The sequence below is a fragment of the Varanus komodoensis genome, unplaced genomic scaffold (genome assembly GCF_004798865.1).
Source record: "Varanus komodoensis strain SLA01 unplaced genomic scaffold, ASM479886v1 scaffold10, whole genome shotgun sequence".
Classification (NCBI taxonomy): Eukaryota; Metazoa; Chordata; class Lepidosauria; order Squamata; family Varanidae; genus Varanus; species Varanus komodoensis.
The window spans coordinates 13,843,599-13,859,616 of NW_025335269.1; the positions used below are offsets into that span (position 1 = coordinate 13,843,599).

At 40.9% G+C, this 16,018-nt stretch overlaps 1 protein-coding gene and 1 long non-coding RNA gene across 2 annotated transcripts in view; one reads left to right on the plus strand and one right to left on the minus strand.

The window, feature by feature from the left end:
* Window positions 1-6,735: 6,735 nt before the first annotated feature.
* On the minus strand, window positions 6,736-7,719 carry LOC123017539. The gene is made up of 2 exons (XR_006413627.1): window positions 7,690-7,719; window positions 6,736-6,933 (listed from the first exon to the last, which is right to left on the minus strand). It is a non-coding gene; the product is annotated as an uncharacterized LOC123017539 (long non-coding RNA).
* An 892-nt stretch (window positions 7,720-8,611) lies between these two features.
* The window catches only part of VPS41 (VPS41 subunit of HOPS complex), a 131,162-nt gene continuing 123,755 nt past the window's right edge, over window positions 8,612-16,018 (plus strand). Inside the window, exon 1 of the mRNA XM_044454333.1 lies at window positions 8,612-8,657. Coding sequence (XP_044310268.1) covers window positions 8,619-8,657 — 39 coding nt within the window. The 5' untranslated portion in view covers window positions 8,612-8,618. The remainder of the gene's footprint in view (window positions 8,658-16,018) is intronic.

A 16,018-nucleotide genomic window follows, 5' to 3' on the forward strand; every position in this document is an offset into this window, starting at 1 on the left:
TGTAATGAAGGAAGCAGCTGTGTGATGGGAATATTTCCTTTTTCTTTGGCTATGGTGCTATTATGCAGAGCTTAGGAAAGTCAGTGCTCAGTGAGGCTTCTTTCTTTGTGTAAATGAAAAAGAGGTTCTCCAGTCTATAGAATTTGTGACTCTAGGTGCAAAATTACAAGTCAGGGCCTGGTTCTCATTTTCACCCAGGGCTTTTTTTCCAACAACACCTAGTGCCTTAAAATGGGCATAAGTATAATTTGCTCCCATCTTAGTCATGAAAATCGGATTTGCAGTGTGCTGCTATATGCCAATTCACATAAGAGGTGGCATCTAAATTTGAGTTTTCCTCCCCAAATGCAAAGAGAAAACCTCCTGACAGTTATGCTATGCCTGAGTAATTCGTTTTGAGGTCAACATGGCCATGTATAGAACTATTCAATAAGAGTTGGAATATTAAAAGCCAACTACATTAACAGTAATAGATGGTTTTAAGGACACTTCATAGTGTACACTCCCTTCTTGTTACAGAACCAAAGACTTACTCAAATTGAGAATGACACACTATGCCAAGAAATGAATTATTTTTATTCTAAGCATGGTTATAACAGAATTGCAGCCATTCAGAAGCACTTTTCTGATTTGGAGAGGGGGAGTGGAACTGCTGAGGGGTAAATCAGAAGATCTAACTAAGTCTGCTTTTAAATTAAAGTTATGCTGAACAGATATCATCATCATCATCATCATCATCATCATCATCTTCATGTCAGTACCACCCAATAGCTGAAGTTCTCTGGGTTGTTCACAACAATTCATTGACATATATACCAATAAAAATATAAAAACTGGCTGTGAAGTGGGTACCTATTTTCATTAGTGGTGGAAATGTGAATACATAATGAAGTTTTGGAATGAGGTTTTTAAAGAGATCAGTAAAATACTGAGTTTAAATATTGAATTATGCCCTGAGATTGCATTATTTTAGATATTTGATAAGAAACAGTGGAGCTGGAATAATAAAGAATAACAAATTTAACAACAGCTTCATGTTCATCATATGCCATTCAATAACAACAGTTGCATGTCCCATCATATGCTATTATATACCTGGGACTGGAGGGCAGTCTTTAACCTGGCGCTGAAAAGATAACTTACTTTGGCATCAGGTGGGTCTTGGGGGGAGGGGGTCATTCCATTAATTGGTGTGTGGTTGTAGGTAGGGTAGAACTGTGGTTCTATGGTTATGACCTATAGTGGGTAGGGGTGAGGAGTGTAACATAAAGCAGGAGGACTGAATTCTCCTTTTGCATTTGTCCCACCACCACCCTGCAATACACAGAAACACCTTTCTCCACTAGGAGGGTTAATTCTGGTCCTGGAGCCAAGCTGTGTTAAAAGCAGCTGGGGAGAGGGTGTTTTGGGATGACAAGCACTGATTGTGAAAGGATTCAGTGCTCCTTAGCACCATCTATCACTATCATCCTACCTTTCTATTTCCTGGAGGCATCCTGTGTCCTGAACTGCGGTTCTACGTTTATGACTTATGGTAAATTGCTGTGGTTGATGACAGCTGCAAGTCAGGAAGGGTTCATTCTCATTGAGATGATCATTAGACTCTGAACTCAGAGGCTGACAAACCTCCAATATAGGATTGGAGGTATAGTGAAAGTGAACTATGTATTTGTTGCTCAGTGGCTTCTTTTGGCTATTTAGCTAGGGCTCCTGGGAGTGAAGGAAGAGGCTGCGCAAAGAGGGCACAGGCAATGTTTGCCATCTCCCCCCTCCCCACCTGCTGGAATGCTCCCTTTACTCCCTCTCTGAGGTTGACTTGCTGACCCCTGAGAGACAGCTGGTGTGGATCTTTCCACACAGGCTCTGAGGGGGATGGGAAAGCAGTGCACAGTGTCCCACCTCCAAAGTCAGAGCTCTGTCTCCAGCCACAGATCTAGAAATGTGAAACATCTTATGCCCCCTCAGCAGATCACGCAGTAAGATCCGCTTATAAGAGAAAAGGGTCAAGAATAGAACACAGGGTTTATTATGATTATTGACAGTCATATCCTGTCACTTTTCAGGATGTATAAGAAGTCACAGGCTTGAGTTTACAAGAGCTGAGCGGGGCTGTCCAAGGACAGGACATTTTGATGGGAATCCATTCATAGGTCACCATAAGTCAGAAGTGACTTGATAGTGCATAACAAAAACAAACACATGCGGTCTTCAGACATTTTCCAGCCCAGATACCAACCAGGCTCAAATCTGTTTAGCTCTGAGGTTGTCAGTGCATTCTGTCTACTTCTGGTTTCATCATCTGAAAATCTGCAGAAAGGAGCCTTTCCATTCCTGCCCTTCTACTACATGATCAGGTGGTGGCGCTGTGGTATAACAGAATAACACAGTTACACCAGCAGAGACTTACACTTCATTGCAGATGAATTTGCAAGTTCCTGAAAGTCTCCAAGAAGTGTTCTTAAAAGACAGAATGAAAAATGGAGGGTCTTAAAAACACCCATAAAGAACCATGAGTGTTTAAAGAACCATGAGTGAAAAACAAGAATACCTTTCAATGGTCATGCAGAAAAGCTCTTAAAATAAGGAGGCCACATCATGTGCCTTGAGCCTGCCCCAAACCCTCAGCCTGACTTGCTCACAAGGTTGTCGTGAGGATCAAAAGGGAAGGAAGTTCATGTAGGCTGCCCTGGACTCCTTGGAGGAAAAGTTGTGGGGTAAATAGATAAATCTTTGACTGGGGCTAAGAAAAACTTCAGTTGCAGTTCCAGAGAGCCACAGCCAGTCAATGGTGTGATGGTATATGAGAGCTTCCTCTGTTCCTTCGTGTACCTCCACTCTAGGCAGGCTACCTGACCCTTCTGGCTAGCCATGCACACCTGTGACAGAGATATTGGGTTGTGCCTGGGATCATTTCTCAAATTTCCAAAAGTGCCCACAGGTCCAAAAGATTGCCTGTCCCCACATACAGAGGACACCTTAAATAATATAGGCCAGGAAGTGTGATGAGATTGAAAAATTACTGTATGAAGCATGTTTTATATAAGTTAGTTTAGGTGTCCATAATGTGCTCCCAGCATGTACATTGTCCATTTGAAGGCAGAACTTGCCCAAGCTGCATGGACAAACATTCACAAGCCCCATCAAGAATATCGAGTTACAGAAATGGCAAAAGCTGTGGGAAAGAAATATTAAGCAACCTCATATAGAAAAAACCTTTATAAAATGTTTTATAGATGGTATTTATCACTGAATAGACTAGCAAAAATGTTCCCAAATATGTCAAATACTGATACTTTCTATCATATGTGGTGGACTTGTGTTAAGGCAAAACAATATTGGGTTAAAATGCATAAATGGCTTGAGGAAATGCTACAAAAACCTTTAATATTTAAACCTGAAGTTTTTCTATTAGGCATCATTCCTGATGATTTTGATAAACAACGTATACATTTGATCTTACATATAATTACCATGGCAAGGATTGTATTTGCCCAACACTGGAGGAATGAAGAGCCACCTATTGAAGAGCTGATCTTAAAAATGATTTTGGATTGTGGAGAAATGGATAGATTGAGTCTGTCTTTGAAGGAGGATACATACTTCTATCAAATTTGGAATTCCTTTTATTATTGGTTAGAGAAATGGGACTATATGTAGAATTGAATATGATTGTTGATTGTGAAAAGATTAAGATGTTAACCCAGTATGTCCGATGTCTTGGGAGTAATCGCTGTTTTATTTTATATTTGTATAGAAAATAATAAAATTTGGGGGGAAAAAGAATAGATGCTGTTCACATTTTAAGATGTGAACAGCATCTATTTAAGGGGCTTTTTAGTTATATTTCTCTCCAAATAGTGACTTGCCTCTGTTTAGAATATTCTAAAGCAGGGGTCTCAAACTCAACTTACCTGGGAGCCGCTGGAAGTAGAGTCTGGGTAAGGCTGGGCCACATCAAGTATTCCACAAAAAACAGATTTCAAGTATTCCAAAAAAAGTACAACTGATCCAATCTTCTCAATCTTTACTAGTAATAATTCAGAACATGAATGGTTCTTCAGAACATAGGCTTCTCTTACTTCCTCCTACTCCTTGCTGCCAGAGGCACTTCCTCTTACACAGCTGAGCCACATTTGGCTTGAGGGAGGAAGTAACTGAGACCCTCAGTATGGCTTGAAGATGCTCATCAGTAAGTTTGGACCTGAACTTTGACTTATTAAAGTTCATGGTGGAGAAGAGCTTTTCACACAGATAGGTGCTCCCAAAAAGGCACATGGTCCACTTGAACATCCTGGAAAGCTCAGGGAAGGTAAGGGGCAATTCTCTCAAAAATTGTCCAAGCTTGTCCGCTTTTCCACTCACCTCCCTGAACTTGGCTTTGAGTTCAGAATTGCACTGCAGGTCACCGCGGCGGTGGTGGGCCGCTCATCCCGCATCGCTCCCGGAGGCCGGCCTGGGCGCCACCGGCGCTTTGCAGGCCGCAGGGCCCCTCCCCCGTGCCCCGCCCGGCCCGGCACGCAGCTTAGAGGGAACATTGCACCCAGGGTAACGACTCATGCAGGTGCGTGTGAGAAAAACGCGCGGGCCGCACTATCACTAAACTTTGATATCAAGTGGGGGCCACAAAATATCGTCCCACAGGCCGCAATTGGCCCGCGGGCCATGAGTATGAGACCCCATTCTAAAGAAAACAAGAGTCTTCTTTCTAGACATACACCTTGACAATCTCCATCAATCATTTCTGTATGCTACAACACAAACTATTTAGTAGGTGGAAGGCTAAGTACTTCTCTTTTCATACATGTCAAAAGGAAAAATCAAATGTTTCTCAGAATAAAATACAAATGTGTTTTGACTGTGATCTATTTAACATGAATAGCAACATCATCAAAGCTTGCTGTGGAAGAATAAGAGATGATGATGCATGGAAGAGATAAATACTAATGAATATATAGGTGGCATGTAAGTGAAGGAAAAAAAACACCAAATGCAGGATCCATAAACATGGAACAAAATGATGGTAAGATTGAGAGCCTTTTTATCTTATTTTTATTTACATTTAAACAATAATAATAGGTGTGGTGTAGTGGTTCAAGAACTGGACTAGGATTTGGGAGCTTCAGTTGTAGTTCTCCCTCAGCTATGCAGCCCACTGGGTGACTTTCATCCAGTCAGTGACTCTCATACTAACCTACCCACAGGGTTGTTGTGAAGATCAAATGGTGAGGAGGAAATTATGTAAGCTGCTTCAGTTACCTTACAGGAAAACCACAAGACATACATAATTCCTATTAGAGTTGCCATCTTTTATTCAGCAGGGTTCCTGTCCCTTTAACGGTTGTCTTCCAGGTGGAAGTTCATCAGGTGAAATCTTTCTCCATCACTGCATTCCAAAGCCAAGAAAAGCAACACATGTTATCAGCACAGAAGAATTACCTGTCTTTGGGTAATTCTTCTCTAGGAAGGGACACAGTTTGAGAAACAGCTAAAGAAGTTGATAGCAGACACTCTTGACCATGCTTCTCTACATGCTGACCTCTGAAGCATCCCCAGACTGCACACACAATCTTTCATGGGGAGTGTGATCCCACCTAGAACCAGTTGACACATTTCTCTAATCCTGGATCTTGGCCCTTAATTCCTCCGTTTTGTCTGGATTTGACTGCAATTTGTTTTTCTTCAAATTATGAGAAAGAGCTCTGTAAGGTTCTCTGCTGGTCCCTCCTGCTACTAAACATAAAAGTACTTATGAGAAAGAGGATCTTCTCACTTGCATTGCTCAAACACGGAGTCTGGGAGCAGCCATTTTAATTAAAAGATGAAACCAAGAGGAATACCCTACTCTTTAGACAAGGGCTGGGTTGGAGAGCACATTTTGCAAAAAAAAATTTTTTTAATGCAGAGCTTGCTCTATGCCAATGTTCACAGCACAAAAGCTACTAGTGTCATGTTCTGTTAAGTGGGGAAAGGAAAGAGTAGTACTACCAAAAAATAGATGTTTTTACTTCCTTTTTCCCTTACGTATTTTGCTGCTTTTTAACTCTCTGTAGCATCTGCACTCATGAAATGAAAGGGGCTAGCAGTCTTCAAAATAATAGTTTCCTAGCATAGCCCTTTGATCTAATTCCAACTGAAGCTTGAATAAAAGAAACTACCACAAAATGGGGATATACTTTGGTTGGAAAACAGTACGCAAAGGTCATTAACTTCAGCTTCAAAAGAGGCATCAGAGTTCTCTAGGGGTCACAGGTGGCGTTCTGTTCAAAACTCTCATTAATGGTTTGTTTAAAAAATTAAAAGAAAAATCATCAATAAATTTAAGAGATTACTTATGGATGGCACAATGTATACACACATTTCTAACGCTTTAGAAAAATAGGTAAAAATCATACATCCAACTCTCCAGCTTATTGAGACATTCTTGTATTATTCCCTCTTAATTGCAGCAGGGAGTTTAGACAAAAAAAAAAAAAAAAAAAAAAAGCTGTACAACTCCCAAGTAACCTTTCAGTTAACCATGTGGGGAGTTGTGGAATTTCTCTCTCTCTAAACATGCATAGCATTATGCCCTAAGTGAGCAAAAACATTTCCACTTATTTATTTGCAACATTTGCCTGAGAACACATGAATTTCTGTGGGTAATATATGAAAAATAACCATTAAAATATTTTAGATATGCAATAGAACATAAACTATCAAAAGAAGTAGAATATATAAAAATGAAAGAAACATCTATTAAAAACTCACATTTATTTAAATGAAGATTATGTGAGCTATCTGAAAGGTCTTGGTGAACAGAAAGGTCTTTGCTGGTGCTAAAGAAAAATCTCAAGAATGGCAGCCAGGATGCCAATCACAGGATTCCTCTGAGTTCCATCAGTGAGGTCCCTCTATTTACTTTTGAGTCAACACTCACAGATTCACACTGTTAGGCTGAAAAATTAAATAACAGATTAGACACTAAGTCCCCACTGAACACAGCAAAGCTTACTTCTGAGCAGAAATGCCCAGGCTGGTGCTGTAAGACTCACAATCATGCATGATGGGACAAACAGCTGCATGTCTGCCTTGGTCACCTCTACAAATACCTTGGCTGTGTATTATGGGCTGCCTTGTTGTCTTAGCAGTGGGACAGTACTATGGATGTTTTAATTAAATTTCTTCTCTGTATTTATGTGTCGAATTGTTTTAAATTGTTGTGAATCACCCTGAGCTTCAGCTATGCAACGAATGCATGCTTGCATAAAAATAATAAATATGGAAGTTATTTCTGTCAAGTTATAGTTGTGCATGATATTAAGCAACCTTTTTTTCAAACATGTTTATCTCTGTCATGCACTTATGTAGGGTAAAGTAAAGGGGTGGACATGGGAATAATATAACTGTGGAAGTGCCATCTGTTCACCCATCTTCTGGTGACCTCAGTTACTGAAATCCAGCTCCCCTGCATAGTTTTACCATTTTATTTGCACAACCCCCAAAATGTAAGTTTTTCCTTTTCCTTCCCCATCCCCTTTTCCTTGTGTGGCATGCGCTTTTAGAGTTAAGGTTGTAAGGTCTTTACTGAATTGTTTGTAAACAACTCTGAGAGACTCTTTTGGTAAGAAGGGGAAGGAAAAGCAGCTGACCGGTGAGGAGAGATGGCCAAGCCATAAACAGTCAATTTCAATCTCTCCTCTTTTTCCTTACCTGCAGTGGGAAGCAAGGGAAGAGAGAGGAACTGTCTCCCTACTACCCAGGAAGTTCCTGGAATTTTGTGCCTCTCCTGCAACACCCTTTTGAGTGCTGCTCTTCTAGAGGGAGATAAAAGGAAAGGACATTGGTAAAGGCAATTTCAGGCATGGAGAGAAGGGTCTAATCTCCTAGCCCCATGATAGTGTCCCAATCCCGCTTTCCTTTGGCATAACCCCCTTCCCACCGTAGCTGTTGGTTCCACTTCAGTAAGTGTGGTTTAGGGTCAAACAACGTGTTACATTAAATGACAGTGTGTGTTGCTGGGCAACTCGCTTCTTTAGTGTAAGCATGCACAACCCCAATCATGTTTTATGTGTGTTTTAAATTTACTTTTACATTTTGTATGGCAACCTATTTATGTTTTATAATGTGTATTTTAGATTGTATTTTAATTGATTGTTGTAAACCACCCAGAGGATTTCAACTTTTGGGCAGTATAGAAGTCAAATAAATTAATTAATCAGGACCACAATGCTTTTGGGGAGAATTAAACCTCCACGATCCCCACTTACGTCCTTAATGGAGCTTTTTTCTCCCTTTTTAAATTTCCTGCTGAGAATACGCATGGAATATGAGGAGAAAAAGTGTGAAGGAAAAGCAAAAAACCTTCGCTTCCTAAGTTCTATAGTCCTGCCTGGAACTGGCCCTGCACGCCCACGTGGAATAATAAAAAAAACTAGTTTGACCTTTTACAACCTTTTGAATCGGTTTTCTTTTTTCTTTTTTTTTTTTTAAGAGAAAGCATTCCCATTAACGAAGAAAAGAAAACAGACAACCCGATCTCCATTCCCGCTTCTAAGTCGCAAAAAGCCGCGACAGATAATTTGGAAGGGAAACTACATTACCCAGTATGCCTGATGTTCCTTACTTCCGGGCATTGTCACATGATAGGGAGCATCACTATGGCGGAAGCAGAAGAGAAGGTAATGCTTGCAGTGGTACAGATGACCCTGATAACAAGCTGCTGTTTATTAGCGTGGCAAAAGGGAGAACTGAGATGGGGGAGGGGGGCTCTGTGTACTCTCCAAGAATTTGGAAAATAAAGTGGGTATCCAGAGAAGTCGGAATGGTGATATCTGGGGTGCCAGTGGGAAAAGGTGCTGGGAAGCTGGGATTGTGAATGTTTGGGGAACAGTGATGGGGAAAGGGGTTTGTGGAAGGGAGAGGTGCGGCGAGTAGAGAAGGGACTGTAGTAAGAAGATGCTTAGTTATTTGGAGCGACATTTAGAGGAAGGAAGCATCAAGGAGGAGTAATTCGAGTGTTTCCATTTGGTGTTGATGATACCCAAACGTACTGGAACATAGTAAGCCAACTTGTTACATAGTCAGTGTTTTTAAAAGTAGTGGCATATTATGCCTGATTTGCACCTGAATTTAAGTTACTTTAGGACTGCCAGTCACACTGGGACTGATACCTTGTGCAATTTTTCCTCTTCCCCATGCTTTTTTTAAATATTTATTCTTAGAAGTTCCTACTGCATCTAATGCAACTTGGTCTCGCTAAAATGCAATAAAATTGCAGTTAAAGGACACAATCCTATGCATGGTTAACCAGGAAAAGGTCTTATTACTTCCGGTGTTCTCTTGCCAGCTCTAGAAGTTGCATGACTTTTTGCGGTATAGAAATGAACCTAAAGTGTCGTTGCGCACTCAGAGTTTCTTTTAACACCAGTCAACAGTCGTATGTTTGGGATTAGAGTGAACATTTTCAAAACACTGTAGGTTTCATAACTGTTGCTTCTTATTTTAGAACTTAATGAGTAATAAGATACAGATATTTTACTTTGCTTTGGGTTGTGGATTGAGCTGTAAGATTGACCAAACTGCTTTTAGGACTATTGATCTAAAATCTCACTTATCATGTTAACCAACTATTTTTCTGTGTCTAATTCTGTCATTTTATAGCATGTGTTTGTTAGAGGGAAAAAAGTAACAGTCAAGTTAAGTAGCTAAAATGAAAATAAAACTTAGTGAAATAAAAATGGTTTTGACCCAATCATGAAAGTCTATGTAAGCACACTGCGCAATGGATTAAAGTGTGTTCAGTACTTACGGAGAATGTTTTGGAGTAAAATTTGCACTCCAGTCCTTATTAGTAAGTACTTATTAGGCAATAAGTTACATTGAAATCAGTGGGACCTAGCTCTGAGCAAAGATACTTAGAATAAGGTGGTTAAGATGAGATCCTTTCCATAGATAAAAGTAAGCTGCATTAAAGCACTGGGTATGCTCCTAGTAAAGACAGCAATTGTATTATCAGTTACTTGGGAGTAAGCCCCACTGAACAAATGCTAATGAAGTCAGACAGTGCGTTTAGGATATGGAAAACAGATCTAGATTGTATATTAAAATACCACTTTACTTGAAGCATTTTCTCTACTAATTTATTATGTATTCATTTCTTTTGCAATTGTGATTTTTTTTAAATGAGACATTCAGAGTTTTTCTTACATATGTATTTAAACCAAAAGTGATATTCTATTCATAGGTTTAATTTAGATATTGATAATATATAACTTGAACTTAGGCTGCAGTTGTATACATGCTTACTTGGATGTACTGCCAGTGGGACTTATTTCTCAGTAAAAACACACAGGACTGCACTTAGTCTTTAATAGCTTGCTGAAAGACCAAACAGTATTTACAGTTGGGAGTATGAGTTGCAATCCATCTACACTGCAGTACAAGAAAAAAATTGTTATACTTTTCCATGCAGAACAGTAGCAACTTCTTCTGTAAATCTTAAACACGATATCAAGGCCATTCATTCCATAGCAATATGTTGGAAATGTGATCTGTTTTCAGTGTACATTTTTGAATTGATTTTTCCCAAGGCTAAATGAGGGACTAATGAATCTCAGATGTTCAGCTATACTTACTAGTTGCTCGTATCCTAATCCTAAAGTCGTGGTGCAAATCCCAGTTTAGCTATCAAACTCAATGGCTGACCTTGTGTGGTTCTCTCTCTCAAGCTAATCTACTACCACAAACAGGTGTTTGTGAAACACTTGCAGCAGACTAGTTGCTAAGATAGATGGACCATTGATCTCATCCAGCATGGCATTTCATTCCCCAGCTAAGCCCTTAGTTGTCAGTATTGTAAATTTCAGTATGAATTGTGAAAAAAAAAATGGATTTTAACTTTAGGATCATTAGAAGTGGAGTGGGGAAGGGACACTAAAATGTAATCTTTATAAGAATCTATGCTGCAGTCACACTTGTAATAATCATATCATTTTGTAGGGCTGGAAGGTGTGTAGACAAGGAAAAGAAAAATAAGCAAGGAGATGGAGCAATTGGCCCAAGTACTGTAGCATCACCTGATACATTTTTTCAGATTAGAAAAAAAAGGCAAGTAAGAAGGAGGACATGATGAAGGAGGTCCGCCTGGCACCGTCGTTATTTGTTTTTCGGCGCCAGGCGAAGACCTTTTTATTTAAGCGGCGTTTTATTTGTTAATATTATTGGATTTTATCTGGCCAGGGCGACTTATTTTATATTTTATATTGTTATTTTTTACATTTTAACTTAATGTTTGTATTTTACAAACATTTTAATTTAATGTTATAATTTAATGTTTATATATTTTTTAACTTAATGTTGTAAGCCACCCCGAGGCTTTGGCGAATGGGGCAGCATAAAAATGTTTTAATAAATAATAAATAAAATAAATCTTGTAAGCCACTGGGGGAAATGGGATTCTGGGTTAGATTGGTCTTTGGTCAAGACCAACAGGGCTTTTCTTATGTATAGCTTGTTGTACAAGTTAAGCTTGTATTTGTTTCTTATTTTTACAGTTGATGGCATTTTGATTAATGGTGTGCTGCTCTTGTTTTTGCCTTATTTTTTAGAATCTCTGTTATGTTTTACTGTAAGCTACTTTTGAGGCTATTGTTGTACAAATAATGATCAAAGAGCTATTATCTCCTCAAAGCTCTTTCATATTACAGATTTATGGTTCTATTCCTGCTTAAAATTCTTGGGCTTCCGTGGGAGGTGGTTGAAACCCCATCATTGAGGATGTTCAAGGATAGGCTGGACATGCACTGGTGGGCATGTCATGAGTGAAGTTACAAAGTTCCTCAGGGCACTGGATGTTACAAAGGTGCTGGGCCCTGATGGAGTTACACCCGAGACTACTTTGAGAGTTGCCAGGGGTTCTGTCATGCCCACTGGCCTCCATTTTTGAGGCTGCGTGGAGAACGGGTGAAGTTCTAGAGGACTGGAGGTGGCTTCAGTGGTCCCAATTTTAAAAAAGGGTAGTAGAAGGGACATGGGGAATTACAGACCTGTTAGCCTTATGTCCATTGTAGGAAAAACAATGGAGAGGCTCCTAATAGTGAGAGATCCAGAGGTGCTAGATAGGGAAGAGAGGCTGGTGGCCACACAACAGAACTTCCGCAATAAACAGGTCCTGCCAGACAAACCTTGTGGAATTCTATGACAAGGTTTTGAGGTGGCGAGACAGAGGGGATGTGATTTACCTGGATTTCAGCAAGGCCTTTGACAAAGTGCCCCATGATATCCTGGTTGAGAAATTGAGGAGTTTTGAGATAGAGCAATACACTGTCCGATGGATTAGGGCATGGCTGACTGACCAAAAGCAGAGGGTAACCATTAGTGGGGAATCATCAGGATGGCAGCCAGTGACAAGCAGGGTCCCCCAGGGCTCTCCTGGGGCTGATTCTGTTTAATCATTTCATCAACGACATGGAGAAAGGGGTGAACAGTCTGCTGATCAATTTTGCAGACGATACTAAAACCGGGGCAGTGGCCACAACTGAGGAGCCACTGGATCTGGACAGACTATGGAAATGGGCAGGAGACAACAGGATAGCATTCAGTGTGGACAAGTGCAAGGTCTTGCACTTGGGGCATAGGAATGGGTGTCATAAGTACAGGTTGGAGGACAAGTGGCTGGAGAGCAGCACTTGTGAAAGAGATCGCAGGGTACTGGTTGATTGCAGGATAAATGTGAGTCAGCAGTGTGATGCGGTGGTCAAGAGGCCGAACGCCACCCTTGGTTGCATAGCCAGAAGTGTGGCTTCTAGATCAAGAGAGGTATTACTACCACTCTACACGACTCTGGTGCGCCCGCAATTGGAGTATTGTGTTCAGTTTTGTGCCCCTCATTACAGAAAGGATATAGCCAGGTTGGAGTCAGTGCAGCGTAGGGCCACAAGGTTGGTGGCCGGTTTGCAGGGGATGCCGTATGAGGTGAGACTGAGGGAACTGGGTCTCTTCAGCCTGGAGAAGAGGAGACTCTGAGGGGATATGTTGGCAACATACAGGTATGTGAGGGGATGTCACATGGAGATGGGTAGAGAGCTGTTCTCCCCTGCAGAGGAAGGCAGGACACGCTCCAACGGAGTAAAGCTCAGGGAACCAAGATTCCATTTAGATACCAGGAAGCACTTCCTGACAGGACCCCAAGGGTGTGGAATGGGCTTCCACGAGAGGTCGTTGAGGCCCCATCGGTGCGGGTGTTCAAAGATAGGCTAGACATGCACATGGTGGGCATGTCGTGAGCAGAGCCGGCTGGAGCTGGGGATCAGACTAGATGACCCAGGAGGCCCCTTCTGACTCGCTCTGTTTCTATGTTTCTCACATTTCATTCAATAAACATGCACGTGTGTTTGTTTGCATACAAGGAATTGTTGGTTAATGGTTGCTACTGATGCTAACACTTGACTGCCTGATTTTTCTAAGAGACTGATATGGAAACACCATATCAGCCTTCTCCAGCCTGGTGTTTTCACAGTTTTTTGTACTACACTCCCCTAACTTCTCCATATAGCCTCAACTGGGTATGATGGTTATGTAATCCCATGCACCTGGAGGGCACAAGGTTGGGAAAGGCAGCGCTAAATCTTGTTGGCTTGATTTTCTTTGTTTAGAAGGCAGGTACTTAACTCTGTGAAGATCACTGGTGAACATATAGCTTACATTCAAAAAGCTGCCCCACGTGCTTAGTTGCTGGTAAGGCTGAAGATCAGTTCAGTTTAGGGCAATGTTTGTTTGTTTAAAACTTTTATACCTGGTCCACCACTTTGATGTCTTGGGACAACTTTCAGTAAAGAATGGAAACAATATGCAGTCACACCTCCAAAACAAGTAAGCAAACCTGTGACAAGGCTTAAGTCCATCGGCGTTCTTCTCTGGTGAATTCTCCCCTAGGGAATTCACTTATCTTGATTCAGTTTTGGTAGTCTGGAAACATAATCAATACATCTAAAAGCTGTGAGACTCTGATTTATTTGTTTTAGTTCCATTTTTCAAAACGCCAGTAGGAAAGGTTTAAAGTAGGATTTTTGGAATCTGGGACTGGAAGCAATACTGAGACAGAGTGACAGGTGTCACAGTTGACTGCTGCTTGCTATCTGCCACGCTTCACATGAGGATCAAAGGCAAAGCAGTGGGAGGGTTTTCCTTTGATTGGGAGAAGAATATGATACTGGAGACAAAGCAAGCTGCTGGGTCATTTGGAGTAACCTCTCTGAATTATTTCTTTTGTGATACAGATGTTGTGTCAAATATTTTATTAAAAACGTGTGCTCCTCTATATTTGTATTTCTATATATCTCGAAGCAGTTATAATCAAGTACCCTGGGAACTATATCATTGTCTATACCCAAAGCTGAAAACATTTTTCCCATTGTAACTATCACTTTGATACCAAAGTGCCATCATCCTGCAAAGCCTGTCTTGCAAAGCAGGAGCCAGCCTCAAGAATGCATGCCTTCTTCCTATCTGGTTGTCCTCTCTCTTTCCATACTGATTCACAGCCATGTTTCACAGCACATGTGAAGTGGTGCAAATCAATTTTCTCTTGTAAACCAGATATTATTATCATGTTTTGAGATCGGTTTGCAAATCATGTACCTCTTGTAGTGGAGGAAGTGTGGGATCAAAATCTGCCCCTGACTTGAGAAAGCATGATTCCTGAAGGTCCAGCATTTTGAGTGAGTGTGTGTGTGTGTGTGTGTGTGTGTGTGAGAGAGAGAGAGAGAGAGAGAGAGCACACCTAGCCTGAGTTTCTAAGTCTAGAGCAACAAGTTTGTTTCCCCTGGCCCGACACTAGTCTTAAAACCCTATGTTTTAAGGGTCAGATTTTAAAATGTTTTTTAAAGTACAGTCAACCTGTATTCCTGCAAATTCTTGAGGGCTGACAACAGAAGTCATACATTTGACAATGTAAAAATGTCCTTGCAATTAAAAATATAAAACACTGTACTTTAAAACAAAAAACCTGCTGCAGGAAATAAGAATGAAGCTGCAATAAAATATTTAAGATATGCACATAAATCAAAGAAAAACTAAAAACAGCAAGTTAAAATTATTATTACATTGCATTCATACTCTGCCTTTTTTTCCTCCTGCGAAGAGCCAAAGGTAGCTTATATAGGCTTACTTTATCTTCACAACAACAACCCTATGAGGTAGGTTAGAGTAAGAGTAACTGACTCAATGTCACCCAGTGAGCTTCATGGTTGAGCAGGGCCAGTATCTCCCAGGTTTTCAGTCCAGTGCTCTACCTAGCACACCACACTTGATTGGCATGTGAAATGCCTTACTTGAAAGGAAGCTCTTTGCCAACTTCCAGAAGGTCTGTGTAAGGGAGTTGCTGAGCTCTAGTTATAACCACTGCAAAGGCCCACTCTATAGTTGTAACTGAGCATCTCTCTGGAGTTCTTGAGATATGTGAGAGTTCCTCTGAGGGTTATCACATTAGCTGGCAGATTTGTATGAGAGAAGGCACTTCTTCCAAATCTGATATCCTAGGCTCAGACCAGGGGTCAGCAACCCGTGGCTCTGGAGCCGCACATGGCTCTTGAACCCCTCTGCTGCGGCTCCGTTGCTCAAAACGCGCAGGCACAGCCACTGATCTAGTTAGTTAAGTAAATCAGCTGGTTAAGTAAATCGCTACATTCCTCTGCTAAACAAGCTTCCTGCAGGCTCTCATGTTACACCAAACAAAATGCTGCTGAAAAGATTCTCTTTGTCCCAATGTAATCTCCTTCAACTGAATGTTAAAAGCTTTGCTTGGGACCTGTCACAGTTCACATCACTTGACTGTTTATCTGCTAATCAGTCACTAAACACACCTATCGGAGCTGATTTACTGAGCTTTCCCCCCCTCCAACCATGGATAAATCCGAAGAAAAGTTTCTGAAGAAAACTGAACGTTTAATGGTATGTGGGTAGATTCATTTACTTTTACTGCTGATGAACTTATGGGGTTTGCTGTTTAATCCAGCACTGATTTACTGAGCTTTCCCTCCAA